Source organism: Dipodomys merriami, unplaced genomic scaffold, assembly GCF_024711535.1.
Source record: "Dipodomys merriami isolate MVZ:Mamm:240054 unplaced genomic scaffold, mDipMer1.0.p SCAF_29, whole genome shotgun sequence".
In the NCBI taxonomy this organism is placed as follows: Eukaryota; Metazoa; Chordata; class Mammalia; order Rodentia; family Heteromyidae; genus Dipodomys; species Dipodomys merriami.
This window is the reverse complement of record NW_027204381.1, coordinates 1,768,442-1,794,631: the sequence shown is the minus strand read 5'-3', so window position 1 is coordinate 1,794,631 and position 26,190 is coordinate 1,768,442. Positions and strand designations below refer to the sequence as shown.

The 26,190-nt window shown below is 43.0% G+C and overlaps 1 protein-coding gene and 1 long non-coding RNA gene across 3 annotated transcripts; one reads left to right on the top strand and one right to left on the bottom strand.

Annotated features, from left to right (window-relative positions):
* Positions 1–2,892: 2,892 nt before the first annotated feature.
* LOC138838746 (sarcolipin) lies at positions 2,893–8,086 on the bottom strand. 2 transcript variants are annotated; one of them, XM_070038079.1, is made up of 2 exons: positions 7,989–8,086; positions 2,893–3,509 (listed from the first exon to the last, which is right to left on the bottom strand). In XM_070038079.1, the coding sequence occupies exon 2, from the start codon at positions 3,433–3,435 to the stop codon at positions 3,340–3,342; it is 96 nt and encodes a 31-aa protein (XP_069894180.1). In that variant the 5' UTR covers positions 3,436–3,509; positions 7,989–8,086; the 3' UTR covers positions 2,893–3,339. The 2 variants fall into 2 exon arrangements, with proteins under 2 accessions (XP_069894180.1, XP_069894179.1); XM_070038078.1 differs by having other exon boundaries at positions 8,011–8,086.
* A 6,507-nt stretch (positions 8,087–14,593) lies between these two features.
* LOC138838745 (uncharacterized) lies at positions 14,594–21,674 on the top strand. The gene is made up of 4 exons (XR_011375739.1): positions 14,594–14,679; positions 15,871–15,966; positions 16,730–16,872; positions 21,163–21,674. It is a non-coding gene; the product is annotated as an uncharacterized lncRNA (long non-coding RNA).
* Positions 21,675–26,190: the final 4,516 nt, after the last annotated feature.

The window sequence follows — 26,190 nt, the reverse complement described above, 5'->3', positions numbered from 1 at the left end:
CTTGAAGTAGCACTGTGGTTCAAGTGTAGAGTGCTAGCCTTGAGCAAAAGAAGCTCAGGGACAGTGCCCAGGCCCTGAATTCAAGCCCCAGAACTGGAGAAAAAAAGTCCCCAATGAAGATTTAAATGATCATGCTGCCCATATAGCTTTGCCCCTTACACCTGATTAGTGAGATCTCTGTCCCTCAGCCCCCACATCCTCTAAGTGGCAAGAAATATGGCAAGGGCCTGGTGCAGGGCTCCCATGCAGTAGACTCCCTAAATGATCCCTGTTATAAATGTGGACTCCAGGATTTCAGCTCCACAAAGAGACCAACACACCCAATGTCTGAAGGGACTGTGCCCCTCCTTCCCCAATACATAGCATTTCTCAAACGTACACAAACATCAGTCAGCAGCAGCTGCTTTGAGATTTTCTTCAAGGAAATGAATAACTACTCACCAAGGACTACTCTTCAAGGACTACAGGTCCTGGAGCGGTGGGCCTCTGAGTAGTGTTGTTAAGTTATAGATGCCTGCTTGTGTAGTCAAACTCCAAGATTAGAGACAGGACCCTGAGCAGATCATACACTATTACCTCCCAATTGGAGGAGGATGGAGAAGGAGGATCTCTCAAAATACAGCACCTTTAGTGGCACTGTGGCTCAAATGGTAGAGCACTAGCCTTGAGCAAAAGAAGTACCCAGGCCCTGAGTTCAAGCCTCAGGACTGGCCAAAACAAAAAATTTTAGTACACCTTTTTCTTGATCTTACAATTCTTAATATTAGCATCACATTTGAATCACATTAGACTCATATTAGAATCCTTCCTTAAAACCCAAAAAAAAATTACCTCTAGACATAAAATAAGACCCATTTTTAAAAAAAATCAAGCTCGAATGTTTTGTTTTTTTCAAAGATTTTTTTCCCACAGGTTATTGTGATGGACTAATGCACATGCAGAAATCTATGGAAGGCACACTAGCCTCACTTGGAAGCTGGTCTAAAACTTCCATGGATCTGCCCTAAAATAATTCAGAATCAACACTGAATTCAAATCTTCATTTGAACAAGACTTCTCTGACTCAGAATCACATCAAAGATTGAGAAGCAATGGCTGGTACCCATTACTCTGCTACACAATAAAATCATCTAGAAGATTTAGTTTTCTTTAAATTTAAGAGCCACCTCCTGACTTTTCTATTTAATCAATCTGAGGAAGACCTAACCTCTGTACCATGAAAAATCACCCCTGGATTTATTGACTTTCTTTGAGTATAGACAGGACAGAGGACCACAGTGCTAAGTGGACAGTGCCTCGGTGCTCAGATTCTCAGCAAGGAAGGTGCAGATGCTATGCTATGCAGGTGCTAAGATGAGCTTTAACAGAATTCTCACAAATTTAACAGGTGAGGTCTGTCTAAGGCAGTGTTCTAGCAACATACTAAAGAAATGTCTACTTCCTGTGCTGTGCTTACAGTTATATATATGTACACATGTATTTTCTTTCTTTCTTTCTTTCTTTGACGATCCTGGGGCTTGAATGCAGGGCCTGGCCACTGTCCCTGAGCTTCTTTTTTTCTTTTTTTTTGGTTGGTCATGGGGCTTGAACTCTGTGCTTGGGTGCTGTCCCTGCACTCTTCAGCTCAAGGCAAGCACTCTACCGCTTCCAGTTTTCTAGTGGTTAATTGGAGATAAGAGTCTCATGGACTTTCCTGCCCAGGCTGGCTTTGAACTGCAATCCTCAGATCTCAGCCTACTGAGTAGCTAAGATTACAGGCATGAGCCACCGGCGCCCGGCTTCCCTGAGCTTCTTTTGCTCAAGGCTAGCAGTCTACCACTTGAGCCACAGAACCACTTCCAGGTTTTTCTGTGTATGTGGTACTGTGGAATCGAACCCAGGGCTTCATGCATGCTAACCAAGCACTCTACCACTAAGCCACATTCCCAGCCCTCGTGTATTTTCTTTGTCCCTGTAAGGCTGTATTTGTATCAAGATAATAACTAAATAAGAATGTTCTACATTTAGGAACATGATTCATATTAGTGATCAATAATGCTAAATACTTATATTAAAAATAAACATGGAAGCCAGTTGCTATGGCTTCTGCCTGTGTAATCCTAGCTACTCAAGAGATCTGAGATCTGAGGATTGGAGTTCAAAGCCAGCCAGCGCAGAAAATTCTGAGACACTCTTTTTTTTGTTTTGTTATGTTTTGTTTGTTTTTTGTTTTGGGTCCGGTCGTCGGGCCTGAACTCTGACCCTGGGCGCTGTCCCTCAGCTCTTTAGCTCAAGGCTAGCACTCTACCACTTGAGCCACAGACAGTGCCACTTCCGGCTTTCTTCTTTTTGCTTATGTGGTGCTGAGGAATCGAACCCAGGGCCTCAGGCATGCAAGGCAAGCGCTCTACCACTAAGCCACCTTCCCAGCCCCATTCTGAGACACTCTTATCTCGAACTAACAACCAAAAAACCAGAAGTGGAACTGTGGCTCAGCTCTGAGTTCAAGCCGCACAGCTGGTATAGAGAGACAGATGAGTTAAATAAACATGGAGATGCTATGTAGTAGAATATATCATTTTTGTGAATTCTGAGGATAAGCTGCAAGACTTCTAGGGGGGCTTGTCTTTTAGTGGCCTCTCCAGGTGCTGGCCCAGATCTTCTAGCGGAGTGAAGTTATCCTCCCTCTGCCCTTGGAACTGGTTAAAGGGAAAGGCTTGAGGAACACTGACCCAAAGGAATGATTGAAATGTGATCCCCTTACTTGACTTGGTTTCAAATCCTTAGCAGTTGGTGAGCCTTAGCTTAACTCAAATGCTAGAAATACCAGAGCGTTTGTCACTTCTGCCATAGTCAAGGGGTGAATGCTGCACCATTCACAGAAGCTAAAATAAATTCTAAAAAGCCACCAACTTCATGGTTGAGTTGACTTTATTGACATGAGAGTTAGAGAAGTTAACAGAGACTTCCTCTAGCATTGCTTCTGGCGGGTTGAATGAGAGTTTGGTTACAGGCAGTGCGGATTGTGGGGAGAGAGTGTGGTGAGACACATCAGGGGCTGTTCTAGTGTGGCAGCATCATGAATCCAGTTTGCCTTTGACCTTGTAGCCTGTCTAACCCATGGGCAGTAGGAGTTGGGGCTAGCTCTAGTGTTCACTGGTCGCCAGGCAGGCCATGCAAGCAGCATCTTTACTGAACACATGATCACTCCTAGTGCTGGGATAGGTCAGGCATTGTGAGTGTGGATCAGAGGAGCTTGGGGGTGCCAAGAGTGACACCCCATGACAGCTGTGGGCTCTCAGGGCAGGCAGGAGGCACCCCCAGGGCATCTAGGCAGGCCTGGGAACAACTCCTGGCCTCTCAGTACTGATAGGACCTCACAAGGAGCCACATGAGGAGGACAGTGATGAGGACCACGGTGAAGTTGAGGAACAGCTCCTGGGTGGACCGCTCCATCCTCACACTGGCTGGGGAGGACTTCCGGCAGACTCAACTTCCGGCAGACTCGCCTTCCGGCTTGTCTTCACCTCCTAAGAGGAAGAACCAAATCAAGACATGGGGAGGTAAATGAGGGTTAATATAAGATGATATTTGTTGACAGTGTCCCCCTTGAGATGTTTATGTTTAAAGCCCTAATTCCCTAAGGATGTGGCTGCATTGGGAGAGAGCATCTTGAGGTCACTAAGGCTAAGTGTACTGATTTATGTTTGTAATCCCAGCTACTCAGGAGGCCCTAGGTAATAGGATTGCAGGCCAAGGCAAACTTTAGGGGAAAAGCATGAGACATTACCAGGAAAAAAGAAAAAGAAGCCTACAGCAAATAGAGCTGGAGGCATGACTGAGGTAGTAAAGAGCTTACATAGCTAAAGCAAGACTTTGAGTTAAAACCTCAGACTACCAACACAAGCAAGCAAACTAACAAAAATGAGGTCACTCAGGTAGACCCTGATGCAAGGTGACTGGTGTCTTGTTAAGAACAGGGGATTATGTTGGTGACTCGTGCCTGTAATCCTAGCTACTCAGGAGTCTGAGATCTGAGGATTGGGGTTCAAAGCCAGTTCATGAAGGAAAGTCCATGAGACTGTTATCTCCAGTTAACCACCAGAAAACTGGAAGTGGAGCTATGGCTCAAAGTGTTAGTGTGCTAACCTTGAGAGATCTTTCTCTCAAGAGAGATCTCTCAAGAGATCTCTCTCTTGGGCTCAGGGACAGAGCCCAATCCCTGAGTTCAAGCTCTACAACCAACAACAACAAAAAAAAGGAAAAAAAGAGGGGATTAAAAGACCAGACACAGTGACTAGGACTGTAATCCCAGCTATTTGACAGACAGAGATTGGAGGATCACAGTTGGAGTGAGCCTAGGCATAAAAAGTTGAGAGACTTTTCTCACTCAATGGCTGGGCACGGTGGTGGTGAGCTGTTATCCCAGCTACAGGAGAAGCACAATGGTTAAGTGCAGTGGTTTGTGCCTACCATCTCCAGTAACAACACAGGGAAGCCCGAGGTAGATAGAAGCCTATGTCAGCCTGGGCAGGGAGCATGACTCTACCTTGGAAAGGTAAAAAAAAAAAAAAAAGGGCAAAAAGGGACTGCAGGCTTGGTTCAGGAGATAGAACATCTGCCTAGGAATTATGAGGCCCTGTGCCTTGGGGGGGGCAGAGAAAAATAACTAAAGAAAGGAAACAAAGAAGATATTAAGGAACCCACAGGAAAAAGATTGCCATTCCAGGATCAAGGAGTCATAACTCAACCTTGCCCATCCCAGATGTCCAACATCTGTCCTTGGGCTATCTCTGAACAAGAGCTGCCACTCTTCACTCCAGCTTACCATGGAAATTTCAGACTTGTCAGCGTCCACAGTGACATGAGTCAATACCTTAAACCACACACACACACACACACACACACACACAACTTCTATTAATATTAAGAGTCTGGCTTCCCTTCCTGGTGTCACAAAAACCAATATTTTTGTTCTGATTCTTCTCTTCCTTTGTACTTTCTTTGCACTTTGTACTTTCTCTGTACTGGTACTTTTAACCAAATTTAAAGCATTTCATTTCTTTCTGACTTCTGTGTGTATGAACGCATGTGTTTATTTCACTAACTTAAAGGCATCAGCAAGTACAGACACCAAAAGAAAAGAATGTTACCGTTCAGTGTTGCCCATGAGACACTGAATTATCTATCCTTGGGCGGAGGATCACATAATCCTCTGGATTTCAGGCTGCTCTAAGTCTTCATCCAGCCCCAGCTGAAGGTGTAAAATAGTGCCAACAGCTGCATGGCTTTGCATTGGGCACAGAGCCTACTGGGGGGTCAACCAAAAGTCCCTTGCTAGTCAGTCCAAAGAGCAAGTGTTAACCTCATGAGCATTTCAGCTTCAGGGCTTGTGCCAGTTATTTTTAGTCCAGCCCAGGATGTGCCTAGATTGTAAACATTTCAAAGAGCAGGATTGGAATCTTCAGAGTGCGTGCACATTGTACTTGCAGGAAACCACACCTCGAGAACATAGATATGCCATCCATCAAATTATTTACCTTTGGTGATGTAGAGTGACAATGTAGATAACATACCAGTGTTCTGTTCTTTAGATAATTTTAGGTAGACACCTACATTTTAGATATTCACGGTGAAGTTTTACTATTGAATATAAAACCTTAACAAAATAGTATTTTGTTTGCTAAGGGTGAGAGTTTGAGGGGTGGAAAGCTCTCGTAGTCAAGTTTTTGTCTGAATATTTTGAGCCATCTAACCAAATAGAACTATTAGCTTGAATTACTGTATCTGTTGTAGCATCAATGGACCAAATTATTCGTTCTAGCTGAATAGTCATTTTAATTGTGTAATTGTTGGTGCCAACCACATGGTACTAACCAGTTAGTGGTTGAATCTTGGTTTAGCACACAGCCAATAATTATTGGTTTACATTGCCTTTCTCTTTTAGTTCTTCATCATCTTTGGTCCACAGCAGGAAGTAGTCATTTGCCAATGGGAATCTTTCCAAAGATTTGCTTGAAGGGAGAATTAAACAACCGAAAAGTGATGGGTGAAGGAGGAAGTGAGAATATGACCAAATGCCCACAAGCTCAAAAAACAGGAGGAGAACCAGTCTAGACATGAGGTCTGGAGACAAAGGAATCAAAGTTACCAGCCCTTACTATAAACTTATTAGTGAGATCAAACCATGACCTAAATGCCCATTTGTTTATTTGAGTAAGTTATCAAGAAATGTGGAGATAGGCAAGAAAAAAAGCAAAAACCAGTTTATAGTGATCAAAGTAACCCAGTTCAGGAAGAGCAAATTAACTGACCCACCAGATCTGCTGATTAGAGTAAGCTCTTATATTAGAAGGAATCATGGGCTGGGAATGTGACTTAATGGTAGAGTGCTTGCCTAGCATGCATGCGTGGAGCCTGGGTTCCATTCCTCAGTACCACAAACTAAAGAAAATGAATCATGATTTGGGATCCAATAGGAAAACACTTGGGGGGAATAAAAAAGAGGAACATGCTATTGGAAGTTTTTCCAATTACCTTGATAACTTAGGCAAGTATTACAGTGGGTTTTGTCTGTCCCAAAAACTTAGCTGAGAAATTGACTTTTAAAAGAGAGGCTGTTTTTGTAGCAAAGAAAGTTAGAGGGCTGGGAAGGTGGCTCAGTGGCAGAGCGCTTACCTTGCATGCATGAGGCCCTGGGTTCGATTCCTCAGCACCACATAAGCAGAAAAAAAGCCGGAAGTGGTGCTGTGGATCAAGTGGTAGAGTGCTAGCCTTGAGCTGTAGAGCTGAGGGACAGGGCCCAGGCCCAGAGTTCAGGTCCCACGACCGGACTGCCCCCCCCAAAAAAAAAGAAAGTTAGAGGCAGGCCTACAAGTGACAGACAAGAGCTAGTTCCCAGAGTTGTGGTCACCTCTTAAGAATATTACAGCAGGTTATTACTGCAACTAAATTAAGTGTGAATTTTCAGTCACTTTGACAATGTGGTACTTTTTTAATTAAGGTAGAAAATGTTCTTCCTTAATGCTTACAGTTTAACTTCTACCTTAGATTCTCAAGTACACGGGCACCAGGATTCATGTACAAGGATGTTCAAGGTAGCATAGGAACTCCAAAGTGTAAAAAAAGTAAATAAAAATAAATAAAAAAAAACACAACTGTTCATCAACACTTGAATGGCTGAATAGTATATGGAGACATTTGAATGCTATTGAACAGAGAAAATGTAAGCACTACTGTAGCTGCACACAAGATGGACAGAGCTCACAAATACAACTGCTGAGCAAAAGAAGAATATACAAAAGAAACAGATGGTTCCTTTTATAGAATCAAAGACAAGGAACTTGTTTAGGAATGTACAAATATATGGGAAAGCACTAAGGAAGGTCAAAACTACTTCAATAGTTGGGACAGACAGCAGAAAGGGAGGTGATCAGGAATAGATTTCTGGGTGCTAGTAAATGATCAGGTTTTTGGTAAATGATCATTATATGTGTGGCTTATAATTGTTGCTAGACTGCTCATGTTTTATGCATTATGAATTGACAGCTACTGAGCACACTTATTTCCCATGGCTTACCTCGTAACTATTTTTTGAACTTTGACAGTGACTGCAAGTATTTGTTCGGTCATGTATTTTAATTGAATAAAACGGGGAAAATAAGGTGAGAATTTCCAATTGGCCCAATTCAATCAACACATACAAATGTAAGGCGAAGATGAATTTTCACATATATTTACATATTTAGGAAGGATGACTCAAAGTTAGGCAGGAATCAGAACAGACATCCTTTCCACTGTTAGTCCATAAAACATTCCGTCTCTTATTTTAATTCTTCCCTGGGGTATATGACCCAAAGTGATTGCCACATGGATCTACTAAAACCCAAAAGGCTATGAGCAAAATTGCACCCAGTTCAATGGTGGTTTTCACACACACACACACACACACACACACACACACACACACACACACATTCTATAGGCCAGGCAGATAACTCTGCTGTTACCTGATGAGGGTCAAGGACACACCTGGGCTATGGCACGCTTCTTCCTTACTCTCTCCAATTCAGCCTCCAACTCCTGCTGTCTCCCTGGCTGCCTGGACTCTTGGACTCTCAGCAGGGCCTAAAGTAGACTGAGGGCGGTGACAATCTGTGTGACGTCACCGATGAAGCACCTCACAAGAGCCACTCGGAAGATTCGAGCCTATTTCTGTTCAGAAGGACATGGAAGTGTGGTGACTAAGACTTTGTTCCTTTGGCTGCCAATTTGGACTAATACCACCCAGGAATTTAAAAGCCTTGGGTTTCTAGCTGACTTTCAGGGCAACTGGTGTGACTTTTACATCTATCTTTTATATCTTTATGTCTAACGTGCCTTTAAAGCATCATAAATCAAGAGTGACAGACTTGATTTAGCACACTGGCGCTTCAGTTAACTGCTCTCCCTGCTTAGCGTGCGAGGGTGTAAAACTGTGACTTCACTTTACCACCCATATGTTTAGGCATTTGAAATGCGAAGAATCCTCTGCCTTGAACCCAGACACAGACACACACAGATACACACACACACACACACACACACACACACACACACACACACACACACACACACACACACACACACTGAAGAATTTCACAGGCTTTCTCCAAAACACACACACACACACACACAGAAGAATTTCACACGCTTTCTTCAAAACTGGCATTAGTCTAAGCCATGAAAGTTATTCTCTTCGTCCCTTGCTCCATGTAACTTTCCAGCTAACCCATGAGGTACAAGTTTACACATTCATCTAGTTCCTTCTGCAACCGCCAAGCAAACCATAGGCTGTATGGACCTGTTGGTGAATTACCATCACAGTCAACTCAAAGCTAGACTTTCAATCATTTGAGTCAGAGTTTGGAGAACTGCTCCAAATTAATGAAAACACAACTTCTACACTATAGCTATATGTAGACTACATCTGAAAGAAAGGAAATTATGTGACTTCTCTAACACTACCACTGACTAAAATCAGACTGTGATGAGTTTATTATCCACAAGTCACATGTTTGAAGGTCATTGAAGCCTCTGAAGTATTTAATTAGACTTGAAAGCACATCAGATAAATACTCTAAACATGACAGGGGCAATTGTGTTGCTTGGCAGATCCTTCCTTTACACATAATAGAATAAATTTTCCCTTATAAATTCCCAACTAGGGTCATTTGAAATAATATACTCCCAGGAAACATCAACAAATGAAATTCTCTGTAATTGTCCATAGTCCATCCTTTCTCACTGTTCTTCATACACTAAAGGCTCCACTAAAGGACTTTCCATCCATTTCTCCATTTCAACAGAAGCTCACAGAGGGAAATCTCAATACAGCATTCTATCGCCACCTGTCTTGTAAGAAGATAGCTTGCTGAAATGACAGCTAGTCTCGAATAATTATAGCACCATCGAACTTTGGCAGTTATTTGCTACCATCTGGCAAACTTTCACTGTAGTCAGATTTCTGTCTTTTGCCTCCCAACCCTTGCCAGATTGTTTCAAATGCTGGAAATGTTTTCCTCGTCACCAAACCACACCTGCCCCTTTTTTTAACCACCCAAAATTAGTGTTTGTCCAATTAAAAATGTAACATTTACTGTCATATATTTGAAAGCAGCCCAAGTTATAACAATTAGAATTATCACGAATCCCACCATCCCTAGAGGAAACAAAAAAGAACATTATATTATAGACAAAAACCTCAAAGTCCCAAAGTATTTTTGGTAAAGGATTCTGATACTGGAAAAAAAATTTTCTTTTTTAAATTCTGTTAGAATTAATTATACCATGTGTTAGTATTGGGTTTCTAGGAAAGGTATCTAGTTTTAAAATGTTTGAATTACAGGCTGATGCCTGTAATCCTAACTACTCAGGAGGCTGAGATTTAAGGATCATGATTTGAAGCCAGCCTGAGCCTGAAAATCTATGACTCTTATCTTCAATTAAGCAGAAAAAGACAGAAATAGAGCTATGACTCAAGTGGTAGAGCCTTGAGTCACAAAAGCTCAGGGACAGTGCCTAGGCTCTGAGTGCAGACCCCCAAACTAGCACACACCAAAAACACTGGAATATGAATTTGCTCTACCATATTTTAAAATGTTTAAGATAGTACCACATGTTGACATATTACTGAAATAGCTATCCAGTGCTATTAACTTAGTTGAATTGGTCAATTTCAATGTAATGTCAGCTATTTATTTATTTAGAAATTGGGCCAATTCTTGCTACATCATCTCCTACTTCAGACCCACCTTTTGCCCTTTGTTGTGACACTGGAACTCGATTCTGCATTCTCCATTTCCTCAATTTCAATGTAATTTGAGGGGGGAAAAATCTCACCTTGTTTTGAGTGATTTGTTGAGTTAGTTCCACTTGTCTCTCTGCTCATCTTATTTAAGTATTTCTAACATTGTTACCAAGTAATATTGGGCCCAATATGTTGACAGAATCCTCAACATCAGAAGTTTCTGACTACCAATGTTTCCTTCCATGATGTCAGAACTAACAGAAGCTAGCTTGTCATTAGTTTGACCTAATCTTGTCTAAAAAAATATACAAGCTATGCAAAACCATCTGACATACATTCAAAAGCTTTAGAGAGAGTTTACCTCTTAAGATTTGCACATGTATTTTATTTTTCCTCTAGTGCCCATACTGGGGCACTGAAAATCCATTTTTTAAATTTTTTTTTTGCCAATCCTGGGGCTTGAACTCAGGGCCTAAGCACTGTCCCTGAGCTTCTTTTGCTCAAGGCTAGCACTCTACCACTTGAGCCACAGTGCCACTTCCAGCTTTTTCTTTTTGTATGGTACTAAGGAATCAAACCCAGGACTTCATGAATGCTAAGCAAGCACTCTACCTCTAAGCCACATTCCCAGCCCCATTTTTTTAAAACGATCAACGTTTTCACCTCTCATTTGAAAAGCTGAGAATGACAAGATTTCAAAACCTCAGCACCAAAGCAAATTCATTCCTTACCATTCACCCTAATTCATTCTGCCTTCCATGAGCAGCTCCCATGACTTAGCAGCATTCCTTCCAGAACAACTTTCCTTGAGGGTCCATTTTGACAGTAGGTCTGGTAAAAACCATCTTCAGCAGTATTTCCATGTCTCTATAATCTACAACTTAGCCAAAGTCCAGAAAGTCAAGAGCACAGAACTCCAATTGGCAGGAGCACAGAAACTATCAGTGGCGTTTGCTACCTCCCTGCCATCACCAAATGCATTATGGATGTATTAAACCCACTGAGATGCAGGACAGGTCTCTTGTGCCTAGTTATTTGCTAAACTAGCTTCTTTACTTATTTCTCCACTTGCATCCACCTTTATGACCTGAAAAATGGAGACCCATGTCAATCTCTAAATTCCACAAGATTAAGACATCACGGCGGCAGAGTTCACCAAGGCTGGGATGGAAGAAGATGAACTCTCTGCCAATGCAACACTGAAGTGCAGAATCATGCATTTCTAACCCTCACATTTCAGTGGGAAGTTGGGGTCCTGGAGCTGCTGAAAAAAGAAGCCACTGTTTTCCACTGTCAATCTCTGACCTAAATGCATTAGGATAAGCCCAAAGAGAATGGGCTTCTACTTCCTGACATTCTTCTCCATGTCTCTCTTGCTACAATCTCCCTTTTTGTCTTTGATTAACCCTTGACTTCGGGGCACGAGAAGGCCAAGAAAAACTCAGGAAGAGGCTAACGTGACATTGGCAGGATCTACACAGAAATGACCATTCAAATGCTCAGTCTAAACTGAGCGCCAGCGGCTCATGTCTGTACCTAGCTATTCAGGAAGCTGAGATCTGAGGCTCAAAGCCAGCCTAGACAGGAAAGTCTATGAGACTCTTGTCTCCAAAAAACTACTCAAAAAAAAAAAAAAAAAGAGCTAGAAGTGGTGCTGTGACTCAAGTGGTAGAGAGCAATAGAAGCTCAGAGACAGTGCTCAGGCCCAGAATTCAAGCCCCAGGACTGGAAAAAAAAAGAAAAAAAAAAAAACCTCAGTCTAAGTAGCTTGAAGAAACTGCATTTACAGTGAAGTGAAAAGTTTGGGGACCTTGGGGTAAAAAATCCTTATTATATTCTGAAATTTCTACTTCCAAGTAACATAAAGAAAATAGCCCTTTCTGGCTCTCCATTTCCCCATCTCAATATGGAAATCCTAATGCCATAAGATTGATTTTTTTTTTGTCAGTAGTGGGGCTTGAACTCTGGACTGAGCACTGTCCCTCAGCTCTTCAGCTCAAGGCCAGCGCTCTACCACTTGAGCCACAGCACCACTTCTGGTTTTTCTGGTGTTTTCTTGGAGATTAAGAGTCTGTGGAGGGAGGATAGGGTAGGAGGGTGGGGGGGAGGATGGGAAGGGATGGGAAGGGGAAACAAAGGAGGAGGCTACAATACTTGATAAGAAATGTAGTCATTATCTTGCCCGTGTAATTGTAACCCCTCTGTATAGTATTTTCACAATTGAAAAAAAAAAGAGTCTCACAGACTTTCCTGCCCGGCTGGCTTTGAACCATGATCCTCAGATCTCAGCTTCCTGAGTAGCTAGGATTACAGGGGTGAACCAGTAGCGCCTAGCCCTAATGCCATAAAGGTATTTTTTTCAATGCCAGTACTAGGGCTTGAACTAAGGGCCACAGGATTCTTCCTTAGCTTTTTAACTCAAAGCTGGCACTCTACCACTTAAGCCACAGCTCTATTTCTGGCTTTGTGGTGGTTAATTAGAGATGAGCCTCGTGTGCTTTTTCTAACCTGGGTTAGCTTCAAACCGTGATCCTCAAATCTCAGCATCCTGAGTTTCTAGGATAATAGACATCTATGCAATCCCATAAAAGATGTGTGTGCCATCAGAGTCTTAACTGGCAATGTATGCAAAATCGCTTGCTCCCTTTCACTGCTGAGATATGCTGCTATACCAATGTGCATTAAGCAAGCACAGAGCTTGCCTGGCCTCTAAATTAAGCCATGCCGAGATTTTTCATCCATAATAATTAAAATTGTCAAATGAGAAAGAGCTCCTTTCTCTAGCATCAGTGCAAAACTTTTCACCAATGTGTCTTTTAATATCTATGGATAGGTATTACCATCCTAATTCATTGGGTATACTTTCCAGTCTACCAAAATAAACAGTCTTAAATTTGAGGAAAGGGAAAGAGAAATTTAAAAATGTTGTTGTTTCTTTTTACATACTAAGAGACTATCTTTTTTCCCGATTTTTCTATATAGCTTATAGCCTTGCAAAATAAATTGGCTTAATTTGATAAACTCATCTGCGGCAATCTTTTATTTGCTTGATTATTTATCAGCCTGCCTCCTGGCTTGAGCTGGGCAGATGGCGCTTATTTATTTGTACAAACAAGATGTAGAGACATTCTGCCTCAGCATTTGCACTCAAAATGGAGCAAACTGTTATTTTATTTTATTTTTAAATGGGGGCGGGGGGAATCTCAAGGAGCCAGGTGCCAGTGGCTCACATCTGTAATCCTTCTTACTCAAAAGGCTGAGATCTGAGGGTCGTGGTTTAAAGCCACCCCAAACAGGGAGTTCAATGAGACTTCTATCTCCAATTAATCACCCTCAAAAAGCCAGAAGTATAACTGCAGCTCAAGTGATACAGTGCTAGTCTTGAATTAAAAAAAAAAAAAAAAAGCTCGGGGATAATGCCCAAGTCCTGAGTTCAAGTCCTAGGACCAACACACACATACACACACACACACACACTGGAGTCTCACAGGACAAAGCACAGCTTGAAAGTACTGCTCTGCATGAGTAATTTACAACAGAATATGTTGTAAGCAGGCAGCAGGAAGGCACACAGTCATCAAATAGAAATGAGGATTTGGGCCGGGCGCTGGTGGCTCAAGCTGCCATCCTAGCTACTTAGGAGGCTGAGATCTAAGGATCCCAATGCAAAGCCAGCCCGGGCAGGAAAGTCCATGAAACTTAGCTCCAACTGAGAACCAGACGGTGCTGTGGCTCAAGTGGTAGAGCATTTGACTTGAGCTTAGGAATAGCACCTAGGCCCAGAGTTCAAACCCCATGACCGACCAAAAAAAAAAAAAAAAGAGGATTTGGCCCACAAGGACAGAAAGGTTGGCTGGATGCATGTGGGCGGCATTGCCCTTCTAAGGAAAGCTGGACACGGCTGACAGAAACCTCAGGTCAAAGTCATGTCTCCCAGAGGTGAGTCAGCTTTCGTATTCCTCCAGTGCTGGTTCATCAGCTGAGAACAGCCCGTCGGAAGCATGACCCCTGTGCAAACATAGTTATGATCTCAGAGCCATGCAGCTGGGCCTGCCCCCGTCACAGTGCAGCCGTATCTGAGAGCAGCGATCTTAGAGCCTCCATGTTGCCGTGCTGTGCATTCTACTTCCTGTCTGCTTGGTCCTGGGGAGAGAGAGGACCATGAGGGGAAAATAAAAACTCCTAGCTTCTGTACTCGTCAACCATTAACCTCAACAGTGTGCATCACTAAATTGGAGGTAGACATTCCCTCTGCATGTGTCATTTTGCACACGTCACCAGCCAGCAGTGTCATAATGCCCTTTATTTGAAATGCCCCAGAAGCAGGTAGAAACAGCTTTCCCAATGCTGACCTGCGGTTCATGTCAAACACTACAAGCTCCGCCACAGACAGTGACTGAGAAAAGCCAGAGGTAAAGAGCAACAAAATGGCTGGGTACAGTGCCTAGCAACCCTAGAGGCTGAGATCTGAGGATCAGGGTTCAAAGCTTAGCCCAGGCAGGAAAGTCTATCTGACTCTTACCTCCAATTAACCACCAAAAAGTCAGAAGTGGAGCTGTAGATCAAGTAGTAGAACACCAGCATTGAGCAAAAACACTAAGGGATAGTGCCCAGGCCCTGAGTTCAAGGCCTAATGTAGCAAGAAAATGTGCAAGGCCTAGTAGGAGCACCAAAATAAAATAAAACAAAGCAAACGCAACAAAATGGCCGGCTTTCCATAGTAACTGACAGTTCTTGTTCAAGAACACATGGGAGCCACCCTGTAGTAACTAGAAATCATAAGAAGGAATATTGTAAGGTGTACAGTCTTATAGAATAAGTAACAACATAAGTCTTATTTATAATAACCCATTGTAAGTCCTGGATGATTTTGTTTTTGTTGGTCATGGGATTTGAACTCAGGGCCTGAATGCTGTCCCTGAGCTTTTTGCTCAAGGATAGCATTCTACCACTTTAAGCCCCAACTTCATTTCTGGTTTTCAGGTGGTTTATTGGAGATAAGCATCTCATGGACTTTCCTGCCTAGATTGGCTTTGAACCATGATCCTCAGATCTCAGCCTCCTGAGTAGCTAGGATTACAGGCTTGAGCCACCAGCACCCTGCTAGTCTTGGGTTATTGAGGTAACATCTGTTAACATCATTTTGACTTAAAAACAATTCAATTTGGTTTCTCCAGAACCAGTATATTTCAACTCTATAATAAGATCATGTAAAACAAATAGCTTTTGCTCAGCAGATTAAATGCAGCTACTGAGGAGAGACACACACACACACACACACACACAAAAAAAAAAAAAAAAAAAACAGCCAGCGATGCATTTACTACTAGGCAAACGCCATCTGCCACACTCTCAGACTTCAGATTGTCCTTAGCATTTTCCTGAGGGGAAATAAGATTCCAGCAGTCTTTTGGTGTGCTATTACTGAACTGCTCAGAGAGCTTCTAAGCCAGACCCGCCCACAGGTGCAAACAGTCTGTCCCTTCGTGAATTCAATCAGTTGTATTTGCACTGAATTTCCTCTGAGCATCTGTCAGTCAGAATAATGCAACTGCTGTGTCAGCAAGAATAACAGACCCGATGAAACTGCTTTCTGTGCGCAGGGAACAGCGTCCATTTGACCTTAGCCTTTGCCTATGAAAACAGAAGGAACAACAGTCAGGAGGAATCATGGAAATCTGTCCCTTGTCTCTGCAAAGGTAATGAGGAAATCAAGCACCTGGTCGCAGCACTGTGGGTAAAAAGAAGCAGGTGCAAGCAACAGGCCATGTTTCCTTTTGGACTAGAGATGTGCCATCTCTGAAGGCAACTGGGCACTTACTTCATCATGAGCGGGGGAGCAACCTAACCTTTATACGTTGACAGTAAGAGTGATGAGGGGTTGCTGGGGGTGAGTATTCTGGGAATCTGGACACTTAAAATCTGGGTGGTTGGAGAGACATAGGGTTCAGAACTACTCTAGCTTGAATTTTACTAGTTCTTGCCATTTGTTGGTGCTAAATAAACACACCACACACACACACACACACACACACATCTGAGGCCACCTTGAGGTTCAAGTGTTGAACACTTGGTACCTTGATAGTGGCACTCTTTTGCCAAGTTCTAGAACTATGGGAGGTGGGACTTAGTTGCAGGAAGTGGGTCACTGGGGGTCTTGCATCATATCCTGTCCCCGGCTCCCTCTCTTTTTCCTGTCCACCAGGGAGTTAAGAACAACTCCACCACACACCACCAGGGTGTTGGACTCAAACACATGTGGACAACAAACCATGGAAGTGAAGCCCTGTGCCCAAATCAATCTCTTCTCCTTCCGGGTGTTCTCCCGGGTGTTTTGTCCTAGCAACTAGTAAAGTAACTAATACAGCACCAATTATAAAGGTGCCTTCATAGGAAAGCAACTGCTGCATTAGAAAATATATTCCAGTTAACTAGCATCTTCCTCTCCTCCTCCTTTGCTAGAGGCTGCCTCTGCTTCTACACACGGAGCGTCAACTTCCTGGCACTCCATGGATGCTGAAGACCAATACTTGCACCAGATCTCCTAGCACAGACACATCTGCCAAGTACCACACTGCTTGCCTTGGGTATCGTCCGTGCCTACGGTGAGCCTTCCTCTGACACAATTTGCAGGGGGTCACCATGGCTTTTCAGCACCAGGTTACTCTTACTTCTGGAGCAAACTACAAGTGAGAGAGGGGAAAAGAAGAGATCTTTCTTTCTTCTTTATTTCTTCTTTCTTCCTTCTTTCCTTCCTTCTTTCCTTCCTTCTTTTCTTTCTTCCTTCTTTCCTTCCTTTCTCTCTCTCTTTCTTTCTATCTTTCTTTCCTTCTTCTTCCTTCCTTCCTTTTTTTTCTTCCTTTCTGCCAGTCTCAGGGTTTGAACTCAGGCCCTGGGCGCTGGCCCTGAGCTTTTTAGCACAGCTCCACTTCCAGTTTTCTGGTGGTTAGTTGGAAATAAGTCTCATTGACTTTCCTTCCCTGGCTAGCTTTGAACCGTGATTCTCAGATCTCAGCCTCCTGAGTAGCTAGGATTACAGAGATGAGCCACCAGCACCTGGTCAATCAAAGATGCTGAGAGACCTCTTAGATCTGTGTAGCCCTTCTCCATAGACTATTCACTGGTTTCACTGTGTGGTCAGCATGGTCCTTCTTGCTATCTCCTTCCTTACACATAGATATCCATCCAGTCATGTAATACATAGGCTGTAGTAAGCACTCTGTAAAAGTTAGTTGTGTAACTATACACATGAATGTAAAGTGATTTATTCACTAATAACTGTTCAACTCTGGGGAGCCATGGGAAATGATTTTAAAATATGGTATTCCAGGGCTGGGAATGTGACTTAGTGGTAGAGTGCTCACCTAGCAGGCATGAAGCCCTGGGTTCGATTCCACAGAAAAAGCTAGAAGTGGCACTGTGGCTCAAGTGGTAGAGTGCTAGATCAGGGGCTAGGTGCTGGTGGCTCATGCCTATAATCCTAGCTACTCAGGAGGCTGAGATCTGAGGATCACAGTTCAAAGCCAGCCTGGGTAGGAACATCCGTGAGACTGTTATCTCCAATTAACCACTAGAAAACTGGAAGTTGCACTGTGGCTCAGGTGGTAGAATGCTAGCCTTGAGCTGAAGAGCCAAGGGACAGCGCCCAGGCCTAGAGATCAAGCCCCATAACCAAAAAAGAAGAAGAAAAAGAAGCTCAGTGCCAGGCCCTGAGTTCAAGCCTCAAGGCTGGCAAAATAAAAAATGAAAAAATAAATATGATATTCTAATATCTCATCGCTTTAAGTTCAGCAAATACAGTGATGTTTACAAGAGCCCAGGGTAATTTGAACCACTCAGGATTTCTTGATCTAAGAATAGTATATTCCAGGCTTCCTACCACTGAGCCTGCCTGACAGCTGTTGGGTAGGTTGATACATGCTACATACCAAAGGATGGTACTGCTGCTGAAGTTGAATAGCAAATAATCTAATTTGTTGTGGATTCTTTGGAAAAATGAAGAAGAGTTAGCAGAGAAAAATGAAGAAAAGTTAGAAAAGTTTAAAAAAATTGCAATGCTTTGTCACACAAAATTCACAATTCTTAATGTTTTGCCAAATTGCTCATGTCTTTTTGTTTGTTTGTTTTTGGGGGTTTTGTTTTGTTTTGTTTTGTCAGTTGTGGGGCTTAAACTTAGGGCCTGGACCCTGTCCCTAACTTCAGGCTAGCAGTCTCCCACGTTGAGCCACAGCTCCATATCCAGTTTTTGAGTGATTAATTGGAGATAAAAGTCAGGGACTAGCCGGGCGCTGGTGGCTCACGCCTGTAATCCTAGCTACTCAGGAGGCTGAGATCTGAGGATCGCGGTTCAAAGCCAGCCCGGGCAGGAAAGACCGTGAGACTCCTATCTCCAATAAACCACCAGAAAACCGGAAGTGGCGCTGTAGCTCAAGTGGTAGAGCGCTCGCCTTGAGCTGAAGAGCTGAGGGACAACGCCCAGGCCCAGAGTTCAAGCCCCACGACCGACAAAAAAAAAAAAAAAAAAAAAAAAAAAAAAAAAAGTCAGGGACTAAAAAAAAAAAAAAAAGAGGGACTTTTCTGCCTTGGCTGGCTTCAAACCACAACTCTTTTTGTTTGGTTTTTTTTTTGTTTGTTTCTGGGGTTTTATTTTGTTTTGTGTCAGTCATGGAGCTTGAACCCTGGGCCTGGGCACTGTCCCTGAGCAATTCAGCTGAAGGCTAGCACTCTACCACTTGAGCCACTGTGCCACCTCTGGTTTTCTGGTGGTTAATTGGAGATAAGAGTCTCATGGGCTTTCCTGGCTGGGCTAGCTTTGAACCTTGATCCTCAGATCTCAACCTCCTGAGTAGCTAGGATTACAGGCGTGAGCCACAAGCGCTCACCTAGAAGAAAGTTTTACTTACGTGCTTCATGATTTTTCCCATAGTTGTAAATTTTACTTAATAGTAAAATTGTTGAGTTAATTCTGCAGATTTTTTTCCAGCCCTGGGCTAGAACTCAGGGCCTGGCCACTGTCTCTGAGCTTCTTTTGCTTAAGGCTAGCACTCTACCACTTGAGTCACAACACCACTTATAACTTTTTCTGTGCATGTGGCACTGAGAAATTGAACCCAGGGCTTCATGCATGCTAGGCAAGCAATTTACCACTAAGCCACATTCCCAGGCACTAATTCTTATTTTATTTTATATTTTTGCCAGTCCTGGGACTTGAACACTGAGCCTGAGAGCACTGTCCCTGGATCCCTTTTGCTCAAGGCCACAGAGCTATTCCGGATTTTTCTGTGATTAATTGGAGATAAGAATCTCAGGAATGTTCCTGTGGTGCTGGTTTTGAACCATGATCCTCAGATCTCAAACCCTTGACTAACTAGGATTACAGGCATGAGCCACTGTCCTCTGGCTTTGCAGACTTATTTTAAAGCCATAAAATGATGTATCTAATCTTTAGGAAATGTTATAATCTAATATCACTTTCTCTCTCTCTCTCTCTCTCTCTTTCTTTCTTTCTTTCTTTCTTTCTTTCTTCCTTCCTTCCTTCCTGTAATGGGGCTTGAACTCTGAGCCTGGGTGCTGCCCCAGAACTCTTCAGCTCGAGGCAAGCACTCTATCGCTTGAGCCACAGTGCCACTTCCGGTTTTCTAGTGGTTAATTGGAGATAAGAGTCTCACGGACTTTCCTGTGCAGGCTGGCTTTGAACTGTGCCCCTAAGGTCTCAGCCTCCTGAGTAACTAGGATTATAGGTATTAACCACCAGTGCCTAGCTATCAATAGATATTTTTAAACATAAAAATATAAGAAATAGGGCTGGGAAGGTGGCTCAGTGGTAGAGCACTTGCCTTGCAAGCATGAGGCCCTGGGTCCAATTCCTCAGCACCACATAAGCAAAAAGAAAAAAGCCGGAAGTGGCGCTGTGGCTCAAGTGGTAGAGTGCTAGCCTTGAGCTGAAGAGCTGAAGGACAGCGCCCAGACCAGAGTTCAGGCCCCATGACCAGCAAAAAAAAAAAAAAAAAAAAATCATATATATATATATATATATATATATATATTTTTTTTTTTTTTTTTTTTTTTTTTTTTTTTTTGGTCCGGTCATGAGGCCTGAACTCTGGGCCTGGGCGCTGTCCCTCAGCTCTTCAGCTCAAGGCCAGCGCTCTACCACTTGAGCCACAGCGCCACTTCCGGCTTTTTTCTTTTTGCTTATGTGGTGCTGAGGAATCGGACCCAGGGCCTCAGGCATGCAAGGCAAGCACTCTACCACTGAGCCACCTTCCCAGCCCAATATAATGAATTTTTTAAGTCCCAACAACTATGAAAATTCTTTCTACCTTGTTACTTTCCTCTCAACTCACTCTCTTTCCTTCCTTCTTCCTTTCTTCCTTCTAATCCATGCACTGGTGGCTCATGTCCGTAATCCTAGTTACTCAGGAGGCAGAGATCTGAGGATCACAGTTTAAAGGCAGCTGGAGCAAAAAAAGTCCTTGAGAATCTTATCTCCAATTAATCACCAAAAAGGCAGATGTGGAGCTGTGGTTCAAGCAGTTAAGAGTGCTAGCCATGAACTAACTAACTAAATAAATAAATAAATAATCTCATGGATCGCACACAGGCCCTGAGTTTAAGCCCCAGGACTGGTACCAAAGCAGGGGGAGCGGGAGAAGCCGTTTCCTTTCTAGCATCCCCTGTGAATCAGTCAAAAATTTTGCTGCAGGTAGAAATTCTATTTTTGTCCTAAAAGGATCCTTTTATTGATTTATCCTTCACCTTCATGTAACCCTGCCTTTCTTCCTACTGATCTTCTCCATAAAAGCACTCAGTATTGGTGTGTGTTGATTTATAAGACTTCCCTCTAGCTTTCATTCCATTTTTATTATTGCTTTCCTTGTTATTTCCCTTGGCAGATACCAGTGTACATATGTGACCCATACAAGAGGAGTTCAGACAGTACTCATTCAAATTGTGGCCTCTGATAGATGGTCGGGCACAGGCTTTGTGCCGGGGGCCGTTGGATTTCATTTCCAAAGTATTCTCCTGTAACAGCTGTGTTCCTTTGATCAAAACACTGAGACACACGCCGTCCTGAGCACAAAAACAGAAAGCGCCCCTGGATTGAGTAGAGGCTTGCAGCCACCCTCTCCGGACGTCCCGTGCCATCAATACTCACGTTCTCAGAAGAGCTGTAGAGGCAGCAAGGGGCTTGGATCAATCTAGAAGGAAGCCCTCTCCGGGGGAGGCTGTTGCCCTGTGTGCATGCGATGCTCAGTTCCTACCACAATACTGGGCACAGAGTAAGGCTCAGTATCTGTCAGATCAATGACTGAAGAGTTACGCTGCTTCTCTGTCATGCCCTTTATTTTCCTTAGCTTGACACATCACTGTTCATCGTTCAAGATCGCGTTCAGTCCATCTCCTGTAGAGCTTTCTTTGACCCATTCAAACTTTCCTCTCTATACATCTATGCTTGGAATCGATTTCTGTTGCTATATTGCCAATCGTGTGTGTGTGTGTGTGTGTGTGTGTGTGTGAGAGAGAGAGAGAGAGAGAGAGAGAGAGAGAGAGAGAGAGAGAGAGAGAGAGAGAGAGAAACTTGAACTCAGAGCCAGAACACTGTCCCCTAGTTTTTTTGATCAGCTTCTCTAATTCCACTTTTTAATTGGTTAAATTGCTAGTTAATTGGAGATACCAGTCTCACATCGGGCATTAGTTGCTCAGGCCTGTAATCTTAGCTACTCAGGAGGCTGAGAGCTGGAGATCACAGTTTGTGGTTTGAAGCCTGCTCAGGCAGAAAAGTTCATGAGACTCTTATCTCCAATTAACCATCAAAAATCCAAAAGGAGAGCTGTGGCTCAAGTGGTACAAAAAACGCAAGGATAATGCTTAGGCCCTGAGTTCAAGACCCAGGACCAGCAGAAGAAAAATAGTGTTTTTGTGAGTTGCCTGTTCATATGCTTTGCACTTTGCCTTTATTTTCTATTAGGTTACTAATCTTCTTATTGATGTATAAGAATTCTTATTGTCATGAGTTCAATATGAAGTTATTATATTCCCTTTGTCTATGGTTTATATTTTTTCCAGAGCTGAGAACCAAACTCAGGGCCTTGCACTTGCCAGGCAATTGCTCTTCCACGGAGCTAAATCCCCAACCCTTATGGTTTATTTTTTAACTGTTTTTAGAGGAATTTTGTATTTGAATAGTCAAGATTAGCAATGTTCTTATTCATGACAATGCCTGACAACCAGACCCCAAATGAAGAAGTCTTAAGCACCTGTCACTCCAGGTACCCAGGCTACTGGCTAATGAGTCATTCAGCACAAGGGTTCTCATTGGGCCAGGCTGTGGATAATTAGCAGTGGTCTGTGTGTATCAGATATCAGAGCACTTGTTGCCTGCTGGCTGGAATTTTGGATAAGGAGACACCTCCTGCTGACTCTGCTCCTACCAGTGTGACTTACCTGGGGAGCTAGTGTATGGCAGAATGACCACTGGGAGACACCAGAAGTCCTGGCTTCCTGCCCAATGGCCAGATGGAACCATGATCCTCCCAATCTCTGCCTCCTAAATAGCCAAGTTTACAGGCATGAATCGCCAGATCCTTAAAACATCTTTTTATGTTTCTGGAAATGTAATATGGAAGATTCAACTATTCCCTTTTTATTTCTTTGCTTTTCCTTTTTTTTTTTTTTTTTTTTTGCAATTGTGGGGCTTGAACTCAGGGCCCTGAGCTCTTTTTTGTTCAAGGCTAACGCCTTACCACTGTGAGCCACAGCTCCATTTCCGGTTTTCTGGTGGTTCATGGGAGATGAGTTCCACGGACTTTCCTGCCCCAGGCTGGCTTTGAGCATCGATCCTCAGATCTCAGCCTCCCGAGTTGCTAGGATTACAGGCGTGAGCCATCCGAGCCTGGCTATTTCCCTTTCCTTTACATTTCATTGTGCCAATTTCCTCATCTGTTGAGAAAAAAAGAATGAATCTTGTGTCAGATCTCTCCCATCCCTGATTGACACTAGTTTCCTTTGATCTCAAAGGTGTGGGCAGCTTGAAGATGAATGAACTTTTATGTTCAGGTTAATCCTGGGAAGGAGCTGCAAATATAATCAGCTGTTACAGGGAAAATAGCCCAAGGACTTTTTTTTTTATACTAAAACTTTTTTTCTGACCCGCTCATCCCAGAGGCATTCCCCAAGCTAGCGCCCTGTCCATTTCTATTCTGGGAACCCTATCTAAATTCAGCCTCCACACCAAGTTATATGCAGTGACAGGATCTGGATGTCCCATACTGTTCCCCTTCCCAAGCCAAAGCCTTGAGATTTCATCATCATTAATTCGTGTGTGTGTGTGTGTGTGTGTGTGTGTGTGTGTGTCCTGGGGCTTGAACTCAGGATCTAGGCAATGTTCCTGAGCTTCTTTTGCTCAAGGCTAGCACTCTACCACTTGAGCCACTGTGCCACTTCTGGCTTTTCTGTGTATGTGGTACTGAGGAATTGAACCCAGGGCTTCATGCATGCTAGGCAAGCACTCTACCTACCACTAAGCCACATTCCCAGCCCTCATCATTAATTCTTATAGATAACAACAGATAAACTTAGAGGTGTAGTACCTAACCCCAAAGTAAGACTTCTTGTCTGATACAGATCTAACCTGTGACAGGATATTTTGAATTGGAGATGATCCGTGGTAATCTCCCATCTTGTGGAAATCTGAAGGTTGAGAAGAGGTTGACCCTCCGTGGATCTGTGCTCTGACGACACACCAACCTTGCTGAGAAATGTACTAGAGATGTGTTTAACTTAACCAGGAGATGACAGAGGAAACTGACCAGGAACTTGGAACTGTCTACAGAACAAAGAATGCAAGCAAAGTTGGGGAATAGATAAAAGAATAATAGGTTAAACAAAACAACTAAGATTAATAGGAAGAGAAGAGATAACAGAAAATAGAAAAGGATGGTTCAGAAAAAAAGAAGAGCATATTAAACAAACAGTTTACAGTCAGTGTTTATAGAGGAAGTGTGGAGACTAGAAAAGAAAAACTGTCAGAACTGATCATAAAAGCTTCCCTAAACACCAAAATAGATGCTTTGAAAATAGTATGAGTATTTATCATCATAATCATAACATTCAATAAGGTTATGATAGCAAAGGAGTCTATGTCTGGTGCACATGCCTGTAATCCCAGTATTTAAGAAGCTGAGGTAGATGGATTTTAAGCTCCAGGCCAGATTGAGCTGCATAGTGAGATCCTGTCTCAAAACTAAAAACAACAGCAACAAAGAAAAACCCATAAGAGAAAAAAAAGCAAAGGAAGTGTGATATACAAAGGCTGGGAATATGGCTTAGTGGTAGAGTGTTTGCCTAGGATGCACGAAGCCCTGGGTTCGATTCCTCAGTAACCACCTAAGCAGAAAAAAAAAAAAAAAGAAGTGGCGCTGTTGCCCAAGTGCTAGAGTACTAGCCTTGAGCAAAAGAATCTCAGGGATAGTGCCCAGGCCTTTCCTTCCTGAAAGAAGGAAAGGAAGGAAGGAAGGAAGGAAGGAAAGAAGGAAGGAAGGAAGGAAGGAAGGAAGGAAGGAAGGAAGGAAGGAAGGAAGAAGAAAGAAAGGAAGGAAGAAGAAAGAAAGGAAGGAAGGGAAGAAAGAAGGAAAGAAAGAAAGAAACAAGGAAGGAAGAAAGAAACAAGGAAGGAAGGAAAGAAAGAAGGAAAGAGGAGATATTAAGTGGAAAGAAGTAAAATGCTGAAAGCCTATATACATCATATGCTGTTTTATAAATAAGAAAAAATAGGGAGACAAAAACATAGCTGTAGCTATTTTCACTTTTTTTCTTCAAAAAGCAGCACAGGAAGGGTACCCAGTAAAAAATAAAAATTTCTCACACTAGGAGAAATGGGATAAATGAGGGAGATGAATAAGTAGAACAGCAATGGTCCTCTGGGTATAGTTTCGCATGTTAATATTCTACTTATGCAAATAGTAAGGTTTAAACCAACAGGAATCTAAGGGATAGCTAAAACTGCGCTTTGCAGATAAGAATATTTACTCATAATCAAATAACTAATTAATGGAATCGTGCTAAGCAGTGGCAAGCATCAGATCGACAACTGGACCGGGTTAGCATTCAATATGCTCTTTCTAAAAATAAGCATCTGTGAGTCAACGAGTCACAGTTCCCTTGGATACCTTTGTTTGGATCACAGTGTGCAGAGTTTATTATTTGAGTCAAATGGATTAAGCCAGTAGAAACTCAATCCTCTTTAGGATGGTGCACACAGTAAATACCATCAGTGGGCGGGCTCTGCTACTCATTCCATCCACTGGAGGTGGTGTCTGTGTTCAATGTCCCAGCACACATAGCCACAAGCCAGCAGCTCACGCCTGTAATCCTAGCTACTCAGGAGTCTGAGAGCTGAGAATCACAGTTTGAAGCCACCCGGGCAGGAAATTGTGTGAGACTTTTATCTCCAATTTAACCACCCAAAAGCTGAAAGTAGAGGTGTGGTTCAAGTGGTAAAGCACTAAACTTGAGTACAAAAGCTCAGGGCAGCACCCAGGACCTGAATTCAAGCCTAAGGACCAACACACACACACAGACACACAGACACACAGACACACAGACACACACACAGACACAGACACACACACACACACACACACACACACACACACACACACACACACACACACACTTCCAGCAGGGAGAAATATTCTAGCCATAGAGAAATTATTTGAGACTTAACGTCACTGATAGTTCTTTATTTAGCTCTTTTGTTTCGTTTTTTTGATCCATCATGGGGCTTGAATTTGGAGCCTAGGTGCTGTCCCTGAACTCTTTTGCTCAGAGCTAACACTCTACCACTTTGAGCCACAGCACCACTTCCGGTTTTTGGAGATAAAAGTCTCACGGGGACTTTTCTGCCAGGGCTGCCTTTCCAT

What these genes read in the sequence shown, in the direction of transcription:
- LOC138838746 (XM_070038079.1), bottom strand. Translation starts at nt 3,435, where the DNA reads ATGGAGCGGTCCACCCAGGAGCTGTTCCTCAACTTCACCGTGGTCCTC.